Here is an 11,005-nt window from a genome sequence, read left to right on the forward strand (position 1 = left end):
CGGCGCCCAGCTGGGCAAGCTGCTCTACCTGACGGAGCACCTACTGGCTGTGCTGTACACGCACCTGCGCCTGTGCCTGCCGGCCCCCGCCCTGGGCGCGCCCAGCCCCGACAAGGGGGGCATGCTGGCGTATGGCGCCGCCAATGGCGGCGCCGACCACGGCCAGCCCAGCCTGCAGACCCTGGGCTCCGAGCGGGTGAGGCCCCGCCTGCCCAGCCGGTGCTGGCAAGCGCTGGGGCGCTGCCTTAGCAAGCGGCCTCCTGCTGCCCTGCCTCTGCCCTTTGTGCCCCTGCTGGCTGGCCGGCGAGCCCCAGGTGGCGACCCTTGTTGCCTGCTGCCCTCTGCCAAGGCGAGACCCCCCTCCAGCAGTGCCGCAACTCACCTCCGCTGAGGCCCCTCACTCACTCACATAGCTGCCCCTGCCCGCCAACTTTCCATTTGTGCAGGACCTGGACCAGCTGTGGCGGCTGATGGAGCCGATCATCATGGCTCTGGAAAGCGCGGCGCCGCGGGCGGGTCGCGACGTGGCCAGCCTGCAGCTGCTGGTGCGGCGCACCAAGGAGTACCTCAGCGTGCTTTGAGAGCGTGCTGTGCATGGAATGGGGCGCATTGCAGGAGTTGATGTAACTCTCTGGAGGTTGGGAGGTCTGGAGCGGGCGGAGCGGCGGGAGGCATGCAGGCGCGCTGCGGCTGCCGACCACAGCATGGGACGTTGTTCAAGCTTCCGATCGACGGGCCACATTGCAGGCAACCCGTGATGCGACAGACCATCCCCGCCGCCGCGCCGCACAGAGTAGCAGCCCGGTCGCAACGCAGGATGGGCGGGTGTTGCAGCAGCAGGCGCAAGGCGCAGCCAGGGCGATCGCACGCGGACGAACACGATTGCTTGAACACGGAGAACAGCGCCGAGCCGTGCTACAAGCCCGGCTGCGTGTTCTGCACTATCGCGAGGGGAGAAAAAGAGAAGCTTGTGTACGAGGCAAGCTCCACTGTGCTCGGCACGCGGCATGGGCAGATGCAGCGTGGGCGAGGGCCCTGTTGAGTGCAGCTCCGCCGCCGCCGCCGCCGTTGCTGACCAGCCGCCGCCGCTCGCGTCCTCCGCTCCATTGCGCCCTGCCTCCTGCCCGCCTGCAGTCCGAGCGGCTGGTTGTGTTCCACGACAGGACGCCAGCCACGCAGTGCCACCTGCAGGTGGTGCCGCGGCGGCACATCAAAAACCTGGATGAGCTGCGGCCCACCGCTGCCGACCACGGCCTGCTGCTTGAGATGATGGCTACAGGGCAGAGGGTGCTGCAGGAGCTGCACACGGGCGCGCCGCAGCAGCTGGGCTTCCACCGCCCACCTTTCAACTCCGTGCTGCACCTCCAGTGAGTGATGTGACCCGCCCAGGTGGCGCCCAGGTGGCGCCCAGGTGGCGGTCTGTTGTGGCTTGCATGCGCTGCAGCCGTTGCAGCAGGCAGCACCCCTGTGCTCGGCCTGATTGGTGCGGTGTGGAGAGCAGGCCTGCAGCGAATGCTGACGCATCCTGCTGAGGCTTGTCCTCCTGCCTCCCACCGCCGCCCGCCACCCGCTTCCGCGCTGCTGATGTATGGTTGTGCCACATGTGCCACCCGCCCCGCAGCATGCATGCCATGGCGCTGCCCTTCCGCCCCGGTGCCGCCAGGTGGAAGTACGTGAGCAGCCCGTGGACGCCCTGGTGGCTACCGGCGGAGGAAGCGGCACGCCTGCTGGAGCCGGCGCGGGCGGCGGCCCGCGGCGGCGACGCGGCGGCGGCGGCGGCAGCGGCGGATGCCAAGCAAAGATGAGGCGCGGCAAGCAATGGTACGCACGAGGCGCGCACGCCGAGTGTAACGTTTTGGACGGATGTTAACTGGGTCCGCTGGGTGTGGAGTCAGCTGCACATGGCGGCGCCGGCGGCGGCTTCAGAATTGTCTTCAGACCTCTTGCTGTCGCGGCACCCCCCGGCTCGGAGAGATCTCTTAGCCGCCAGCATCCACGGCGAGCAGACCACGCTTTGAGCTCTCACATAAGCTGTAGTACGAACTAACGCCGAGCTGGCGCGCCCAGAAATCCATCTTCAAACCTTTGGTCACCACCGCCCCATCGTAGCTTGCAGCCTGGCGGCTGCACCTCCATGCCTTGCCTCGCTTGGTACATGGGCCTTGCAAGTCTCCAGGATGGGCGTGTAGCAGCTGGCTGGCGTGCCCACCTCTTCCTTTCCTCATCCGCTCTCCTAGCGATCGCATTAGTGCTTCTGCTCCGCGACCGGCTGCTCCACGGCTGGCTGCTGGGCCTGGCGGGCGGCAGCGCAGCGCCGCTCGGCACGCTGCCGCCCTGCACCCTGGACCTCCTCTCGGGCCAGCTCTCCGACGGCTCGGCCTCCTGGACCTCTAGCAGGTCGGATGAGGGCCGCCCACCCTTCATGGCGATGCCCAAGCTAGCGCTGAGTGACTGCCGGCTGCGACGGTTCACCGCCGAAGAGGCGCGGACGTGCCTCGCGGGCCGGCCCGTCGTCTTCGTCGGCGACTCACTCTCCCGCTACTCCTTCCTCTCCCTGGCGGCGTTTCTGCACAACGGCTCCTGGCCAGCCCTGACCGACTGCCCCAACATCCTGCACAAGCATACCTGGGCAATCAGCCTCCAAGGTTACTTCCAGAGTGAGCCTTTACTGGTGCTGCCCACTTGCTTTTGACAGGGGTTTCCATTCCTTATGTTAGCAAGACCAAGCTTGCAATACAGACCCGGGCGGTGCTCCCCAGCCTCACGATGCAAGCTGACACCGCCGCCCCATGCGCACACCCGTGCCGCTGCCGCCCCGCGCTCTGCCTGCTGCCTGCAGGATCCACCGACGCGTTTCAGGGCCGCATGTTGTGCGACTGCACAACCACAAAGGACGAGTCTCGCACTTACGAGTATCCCAGGGCCAACCTGTCTCTGTACTTCAAATGGTGGACGGGCTGGCCCTATGAAGTGCACGGCCGCTGGGGCCACCCGCCCTTCCGCAACGCCACCCCCTGCCGCACCCCTGCCTGCTACGGCTCGGGGTGCAGCACCGAGCCTGGCGAGTGCCGCCACGAGCACGACTGGAGCCTGCCGCTGCCCACGGCGCTGCGCCAGGTGGGTGCGGCCACGGCGTTTGCATGCCCGCCTGCCCAGGCCTGCGGCTCCCTTGCCGGCTGGCAGCATATCCTTCGTGCCATGTGGCCGCCACCTCATTGGCCGCCCCGCTCGCCGCCTGCATGGCTGCATGCGCAGGTGGTGTCCCAGCTGAGCCCTTCTGCCATCATCCTGAACTCGGGCATGTGGCGGGGCACGTCCAAGGAGAGCTCGCCTCCCAGCTTTGCCCGCGCGGTGGCCAAGGCGGCGCTCAAGGCGGTGGCGCCGCAGCGGGGCACGGTGGTGTGGCGCACCACCACGCCATCGCTGAGGCTCAACGTCACGCACGCCTGGGACGCCCCCTTCCTGGCGGCGCCGCGCCTGCACGTGCTGGATGCGTGGCAGATGCTGCGCCCGCTGCTGGCCTACCAGCCCGTCCCGTACTACGACCACTACCACCCCTGGCCAGAGGTGTACACAGAGCTGAACACTGCACTGCTCAACATGCTGTGCTGATTCAATAGATTGATTTCATTCACATGCTGCGCTGATTCAATCACTTCATTCGATCAAGTTGATACATCTTGGAAAAGATGGACGGATGGACAGCAGACCAAAGTGAAGGAAAACGCCTGTGACCCCTCGGGATGCATCAAGAGACTGACACCTGGAGCGCCTGATTTCATTCGATCGGTTATGGTGCATGCAATATGGTACATGCAGTATGGTACATGCAGTATGGTACATACATGTGGCAACCAATACACAGCGAGTTTGTTCCAATATAGCAGGCACAGGGGCGGGATGAAACAGCGGCGAAATGGATCACAGGGCCAGGCAGTGCGGCCCAGCGACACGTTTGGGGAGCACGAAGGGAGTGCAGGCGGTGGCAGGGGCTTGGGCAGCCAACCAGGGAGTGCAGCGGGCACCCGCTCCAAATGGCAGGCTGGCAGACATGGGCCTCACACCCAGGCAGACATGGGCCAGGCAGCCTGGGCAGCAACCTGCAGCACCAGCTCCTGTGGCAGAGCCGCCAGGCTGGCGCCGCCAGCTGGCGCCTGGGCCCCGGCAGCCCGCGCGGCGCAGCGCGCAGCCCTCGCCGCCCTGCTGGTGCCGGCCGCCGGCCGGCCGCCGCTGCGGGCGCCGTCGCCATGGCGCGCCGCCAGCAGCAGCCCCCGCACGGCGGCCTTGAAGCGGTCCGGCCAGATGGCGTGGGCGGCGGTGTCCCAGGCGCCCTGCCTCGCCACCAGGAGGAACCTGCACAGTAACAGGCGCAGGGCGCGGGCGCGGGCAGGTCTGGGGGATGCCGGCGCAACGGTGCATGCCCAGTCCTCATGACCGTCCGCCCGCCCGGCAGCAGCCGAGCGTGCCTGACTTCCAGTGTCACTTGGTCGATTGATGCCCTGCCGCCAACAACCACGCACCACCTCCGCGTCAAAGCGCCGGCCCGACCACCCACCATCACTCGCCCACACCCACCACCACCACCTGCCCCCACCACCCACCACCACCACCAGCTCGCCTGCTGTCTGCAGGCCCCGCCACCGGGAAGTACTCGAACGGGTCGAAGGGGTCGGTGACGGGGGTCAGGGCGCCGTCGTGCGCCATAACCATGGGGTGGCGCAGGCCTGCAGGGCTAGAACAAGATGAGGGAAGGGAGGCCAGGGAGAAGATTGGAGAAAGGGACTGGCGGGCAGAAAAAAGGCTGGGATTGGTGGGAAAGAAGCACGGGGCCGCGGGCGGGGGGATGGAGCGCGGGAGCGCGGCAGGCTGCAGGCTGGCACCGTCCGTCGGCCACAGGGCACGCGCGGGCAGCAGCCGGGGGGCGGCTGCGGCCCGGCGGCGATGCGTACCGCTGTATACTGCGGGACGGTATCCCGCGGACACAAGCTCCTCCAGGACCAGCATCACGTTCCGCTCTCGCGCCGCGTCTGCCGCCGCCCCCGGGTCCTGCCCCGGCTGGTGGCGCTGCGGGCGAGGATTAGAGGGGGCGAGGATGTGCCCAGGGTGCGTGAGGTGGCAGCACGCAGGTCGGGGGCGTGCCACCGCCCGGCGGCATTCTCGGCGCCGTTCTCGTGGCGCTGTCGCCGCCGCCCTGGCGACCAGCGCTCCGCAGGCGCACAGCTGCACAGGCCGGTCCCACCTTCCAGATGTGCAGCAGGCGGTGGATGGGGCAGGAGAAGGAGACGACGCCCGCCGCCTTGAGCGTGGCCGTGTCTGGCGGCACCGGCGGGCGCTGGCAGGCCAGCAGCGCGGCCACTGCGCCGGCCGCCACCCCCTTCTCGAGCACGTACAGCAGGCGGCGCAGGGTCAGCTGGGCCCCCGCCCGGTGCAGGATGTGTATCGCCTCGGCGCAGCCCGCGTGCGCCGCCGAATGCGCCATCAGCCCGTTGCCCGCGGCGTCGGCCTGGGCAACGGAGAAGGGCAGCGGGGAGGCGAGGATGGCACGCAGGATGGCGGGGCTGCCGCCCAGCGCCGCGCCGCGCAGCGCCTCAAACAGCTGCACCGGGGAGGGCTGCCAGGGAGGGGGCGCCGCCGTGGCCGGGCCGGCGTCCAGGCCGGGCTCGAAGCCGGCGTCCCAGCCGCCGCCGCCGCCGTCGCTGCTGGCAGCGGCGATGGGAGTGCTGGGCACTTCCTCCACCTCCTCCTCCTGCTGCTGCGGCTCCTCCTCCAGCCCGGAGCGCCAGGCCGGGCGGCGCGCCGCGCTGCGGGCGGCCGCCGCGGCCGCCAGCTTGGCGTCCCGCCGCCGCCGCAGCCCGGCGGCGGCCAGAACATACTCGTGAGCCACAGCGAAGAGCTGCTCGCGGGCGCAGCGCGCCGCCCCCACCATAACCTCCGCCGCCTGCTCGCCGCTGCCCAGCGCCAGGCGGCCGGCGGCGTGCTGGCGCTCCAAGTGGGCCAGCAGCAGCGGCAGGGCGCCGTTGGGCAGGAACTCGGAGCCGCAGGCGCATCGCAGCGTGGAGCAGCGGCGGCGCACGGCTGGCGCCAGCGGGTCGGCGCCGTGGTGCAGCAGCAGGTCCACCACGCCGCGCGTGGCGGCGGCCTGCTGGCCGGGGCCCGCCCGCAGCACCGCCGCGCTGAGCGGCGTGAAGGGCTGGACGCCCGCCGGCCCCTCGCGGGGCGGCCCCACAAGGTTGGCGTCGGCGCCCAGCTCCAGCAGGCGCCGCACGCAGGGCAGGTGGCCCAGCCTGCGGGCCAGGCGGGCGGGCAGGCAGACGGCGCGATTGTTAGGGTTTTCTAGGGTTTAGGGTGGGAACGGCTGGCGAGCGGCGCACGGGATGCTGCATTCCGCGGTCCAGCGCCGACTAAGCTGGCGGGCGGGAAGGTAGGAGAGTAGTGGGATGCACTGCAGGCATGCCCAGTCGCTGCGGCCGGCGCCCTGCGCTTGCGCAGAGGCAGCAAACCTCCGACCCCGCACCTGGCGGCGACGGCGAGCGCCGACATGCCGGGCAGCAGGGCGGCCCTCTGCTCTGGCGTGAGCAGCATGTGGCGCAGAGCCACGACCCATTGGGGCTGTGCTCCCGGCCAGGGCAGCGTGCTGTTCACGGAAACCCCAGCTTTCACAATGGCCCCCAGAACTTCGCTGCAACCAGCGGCTGCCGCCAAGTGCAGGCTGGTGAGCCACTCTGGGATGACATGGAAGCCCGGACCCGCCCGCCGTTGCGCCTCTATCAGCTGCAGGGCAGCGGTGGAGTCCCGCCCCGCCAGCGCCCGGAACAGCGACTGCTGTGCGGCCTTCCTGGAACGGGTGGTTGGCATCTTGAGCAAATTGGGAGCGAGGACACGAAAACAAACCCACATGGGTGCGGCTCACATGCCGCTGTGGGCGCTGGGGCGGCGGATGCCGATGCAATTGCATGCGCTTCCTCTGTTGCATTGCGCCAGCGCTCTTGATGTGTGCGTGGGGCGGTGAGCTGTGCATGCCATGCACACCGTGGAACCCCTCAGACACTTTCCACGAGAGGAGGAGGTGTGATGCCGCCCCATTTGCGCCTCGGCGCCCTTTAGCGTGGAGGCCTGCCCCTCCCGGCAGCAGGCCCGCCCAAACTGAGGCATCTTAAGTTACACACACCGCCATCCAAGGACATAGTTAGGTGGGCTGCTATTGGCGCAGGAGGTGCTTTCAAATCATCGGCGCAGGCAACTGGCAGAGGGGGCACTATTGATTTAGGCGCGGGCAATCAGCTTGGTACATACAGATGGTGGAGGGGTCAGGTCATGGCGATAAACGTGGAAGAAAGCGCTAGAACGAGGCAGCACGGCTGCTGGGTTTACTTGGCCTGGCTGCAGCACAGCACGCATAGCCTTGCGGCGGCAGGCCGAGGTGAGGAGCGGCCGCCCTGCGCTGCCGGCGGGCGTCGCGTCCGTGGCACAGATGCAGGTGGTACCGCCACACCCCCCTCCTTCCCCTCACTCCTTCATCCTGGAGCGGGTGGTGAGGAGGTCGCGGTCGCGGGCGCCGCCGCCGCCGGCGCGCTTGGGCGAGCCGGGCGCCACGGCCGAGCCGCTGAACAGCTTGGCGGAGGAGGCCAGGGCGCCGGCGGTGGCCGCCTTGGCCAGATCCAACCGCCGCTTGACCGGGGTGTTGATCACGGTGGCGCGGCACTCCTGCAGGGCAGGGCAGGGCAGGGCAGGCGGGCGGGGTGGACAGGGGACATGGTGAGGGCGCGTGGGTGCGTGCGGCAGCAGCAAAGTGGTGTAGCGACGGCGGGGCAGGCTGGCACAGAGGGAGGCGGGTGGGCGAGGGATGCAGGAGGCGGTGTGGCTGGGGTGTGTGTGGCGGTGGTGAGCGAGGCCGCCAGCCAGCATCCCTCTGGGAGCAGGACAGCCCGCCACACGCAGCCGCCACAAACATGCTCACACGACCACACGCGACCGCCGCCACCCGAGCCCAAACCGCCACCCAAACATAAGCAACCCGCAGCAAGAAGCCCGCCTCCCAACACCCAGCCCTTGTGGGGACCCATACACACACACACACACACACACACGGCCCACGCCCACCTGCGGCACCGCCTGCGGGAAGTCCTCGCAGTAGTGGCCGCCCCTCGACTCGCGGCGCTGCAGGGCGGAGCTCATGATCAGCTCGCCCACGGTCACCAGGTTGCGCAGCTCCACCAGCTCTGCAGGAGGAAAGCAGGTGGAAAGAAAGCAGGGGAGGAAAGCGGCGGTGGGTGGGTGCTTCGGTGGGTGCTTTGGTGCCGAGCAGGACGCACGGGGCGGCCGGGGAAGCGGCAGGCGAACGGGGTGGTGGGTGGTTTGGTTGCTGAGCATAGCCTTGCCCGCCAGCACACACACACACGCAGCCACACACACACACAGCCACGCACAGCACACACACACAACCCCTGCGCACAGCGACACACACCGGTGTTGACCCCGTAGCTGGCCACGAGCGCCTTGGTCTCCACATAGAGCTGCGCGATGCCCTGCAGCGCGCGCCGCATGTCGGCCTGGCGCCGCACGATGCCCGCGCCGCTCCACATCAGCTGGCCCAGCTGGCGCCGCGTGGCCGCCACCCAGGCGGCGGCCGAGGGCGACAGCGGCCGCGGCGCGCGCGGCCCCGAGAAGTCGGCGCCCGCGGCGGCGGCGGCCAGCGCGGCGCCCGCGCACCGCGACGCGTGCTCGGCGTGCGCCACCGACGGCCCCACCGCGCGGTTGGCAAACACCAGCCCCTCCAGCAGGGAATTGGAGGCCAGGCGGTTGGCGCCGTGCAGACCGGAGCAGGCCACCTCGCCGCACGCGTACAGGCCCTGCACCCGCGTCTCGCCCAGCAGGCCCGTCTGCACGCCGCCGCACAGGTAGTGCTGGGCGGGCACCACGGGGATGGGGTCCTGCGGGAGGCGGGGAGGCGTGGAGTGTGCAGGTGGGGTCAAACGGGGCTGGGGAGGCAGAGAGGCAGGCAGGCAGGGAGGCAGGGAGGCAGCACCAGGGAGGCAGCACACCCACCCACACGACCACCGCCACCACTCGCCCACCCGCCCGCCCACCCATCCCTCTCCACACACACACACGCCTCCGCCGCCACCCACCCGTGTTATGTCCAGGCCCACCACCACCGCACACCCACACACAACACGCAGCACAGCGCCACCACCGCCACTACTCCACGGTGACACACCCGACCCCTCCACACACACACACACACACACAGCCACCCACCCGCGTGATGTCCAGGCCCAGCGAGGCGCAGTGTGCGGCGACGTTGGGGAAGTGGTGCAGCACCTCGCGGCGCGGGCGGTGCGAGATGTCCAGCAGAACGTGCGACTCCCCGCGCCCCTCCATCTCGGCTTGGATGCAGCGGGCCACAACGTCGCGCGGCGCCAGCTCGCCGCGTGGGTCGCAGCCAGGCATGAAGCGCTCGCCGCCTGCGGAGGTGGGCGGCAGGGGTGCGGGCGGCGTGGGGCGGGCGGGGGTGCGGGCGGCAGGAGGCAAACGGGAGGCGGCGGCAGCCAGCCGGCCGGCCAGCCCAGTTTGCAGCCAGCTGCTCCCGCCTGCCCTCTTCCTGTCCCACCAGCGGCTGCACAGTTGCCGCGTGGAAGCAGCACCGCCACGGCTGGGCACACACACTGCGGTGCAGCTGCAGTACACCCTGTGGTACGCCCTGCGGTATGGTACCCCGCTCACCCAGGTTGTACAGCAGGCCGCCCTCGCCCCGTACCGCCTCGGTGATCAAGAAGGAGCGGCCGCCGGCCAGCGCGCCCGCGTCGGCGCCCGCGGGGGTGGCAGCGGCGTACAGGGAGGTGGGGTGGAACTGCACAAACTCCATGTTGGCCACGGCGGCCTTGGCCCTGAGGGGAGTCGCGGGGAAGGTGGCGGGGCAGGGCGGCGGCGGGTGGGATGAGCAGCGTGCGGGCCGGGTGCCTGGCAGCAAAGCTGGAGGGCGGCGCGGCGGGCACCGCACACTCCCAGCCTCCGGCCGCCGCCCGGCGGCCGCTCGCCGAGGCAGGGTCTTTGCCACAGCACCACAGAGCTGTACCGGCGGCGCGCCACCCCAGGCCGCAGCGCCCCAGGCCGCAGCACCCCAGGCTGCAGCACCCCAGGCCTGCCCCACCAGGCGGCAGAGCCCCCCCAGGCGGCAGCCGCAAGCCTCGCCTGTAAGCCATGGCGATTCCGTCTCCCGTGGTGACGGCTGGGTTGGTTGTGTTTGGGTACACCTGGCCCGCGCCTCCAGTGGCCAGCATGGTGACGGGGGCCACAAAGCGGGCCATGCGGCCGCCGGCCTGGTCCAGCACGTCGGCACCCAGGCAGTACCGCACCCCCGCCACCTCATCGACTGCGGTACGGGGTGGGAGGAGATGGCGGGGGAGGGGGAGGCAGAAGGTGAGAGGCAGCAGGCATATGGGGCAGGCAGAGATGGGGAACAAGGGTGCCGCCCTGCGCTGCTCGGCCAGCCGGCTGCAGGGGCGCACCAGGCCCGCGCCCGCCGCCTTGCGCCCGCCGCCCCGGCCGCAGCTGCCACCATCCCGCCTTCCACACGCTACCCGTCCCCACCCAGCCGCCGCACATGCGCCCAGACCAGCCGCAGCCGCAGCACAGCTCAGCGCCACAGCGCGGCCGCAGCAGAGCGCAGCCCAGCCGCAGCATCAGAACAAGTACGTGCCCTACACTGCCCACCCAGACGCCACTCACTCAGCAGGTCGACGGCCAGGTGGTGCTGGAAGAAAGCGATGGCGGGGTGCGCGGCGGCGGCGGCCACCAGCGCGCGCTCAATCTCCGCGCCCGTCGCGTCAGCGGCGTGCACGATGCGCCGCGCCGAGTGGCCGCCCTCGCGCGTCAGGTGCAGGCCGCCGCCGGCGCCGCCGCCGCCGTCGCCGCTGGCGTTGCGAGTGAACTCTGCTCCCAATCGCGCCAGCTCCAGCACGTGGCGGGGGCCCTCCCGGCACACCACCTCAACAGCAGTTGCGGT

At 70.1% G+C, this 11,005-nt stretch overlaps 4 protein-coding genes across 4 annotated transcripts; 2 read left to right on the forward strand and 2 right to left on the reverse strand.

The window, feature by feature from the left end:
• Window positions 1–1,137: 1,137 nt before the first annotated feature.
• On the forward strand, window positions 1,138–1,676 carry CHLNCDRAFT_17788 (hypothetical protein; the record flags this gene model as incomplete). The annotated part of the gene is made up of 2 exons (XM_005850693.1): window positions 1,138–1,367; window positions 1,622–1,676. Coding segments are annotated over 2 exons (285 nt in total), but the record flags the coding sequence as incomplete, so codon positions are not given.
• Window positions 1,677–2,422: 746 nt separating this feature from the next.
• Window positions 2,423–3,612, forward strand: CHLNCDRAFT_140917 (hypothetical protein; the record flags this gene model as incomplete). Its single annotated transcript, XM_005850694.1, has 3 exons — window positions 2,423–2,657; window positions 2,840–3,117; window positions 3,256–3,612. 3 exons carry the CDS (start codon window positions 2,423–2,425, stop codon window positions 3,610–3,612), a joined length of 870 nt encoding a protein of 289 aa, XP_005850756.1.
• A 446-nt stretch (window positions 3,613–4,058) lies between these two features.
• On the reverse strand, window positions 4,059–6,855 carry CHLNCDRAFT_140918 (hypothetical protein; the record flags this gene model as incomplete). The annotated part of the gene is made up of 5 exons (XM_005850976.1): window positions 4,059–4,353; window positions 4,595–4,724; window positions 4,950–5,064; window positions 5,240–6,284; window positions 6,515–6,855. The coding sequence occupies 5 exons, from the start codon at window positions 6,853–6,855 to the stop codon at window positions 4,059–4,061; spliced, it is 1,926 nt and encodes a 641-aa protein (XP_005851038.1).
• Window positions 6,856–7,953: 1,098 nt separating this feature from the next.
• CHLNCDRAFT_19536 (hypothetical protein) lies at window positions 7,954–10,885 on the reverse strand (the record flags this gene model as incomplete). Its single annotated transcript, XM_005850977.1, has 7 exons — window positions 7,954–8,219; window positions 8,465–8,720; window positions 8,766–8,930; window positions 9,259–9,464; window positions 9,724–9,887; window positions 10,135–10,372; window positions 10,729–10,885. Coding segments are annotated over 7 exons (1,452 nt in total), but the record flags the coding sequence as incomplete, so codon positions are not given.
• Between the last annotated feature and the right edge of the window lie 120 nt (window positions 10,886–11,005).

This window comes from Chlorella variabilis (genome assembly GCF_000147415.1).
Source record: "Chlorella variabilis unplaced genomic scaffold CHLNCscaffold_3, whole genome shotgun sequence".
NCBI lineage: Eukaryota > Viridiplantae > Chlorophyta > Trebouxiophyceae > Chlorellales > Chlorellaceae > Chlorella > Chlorella variabilis.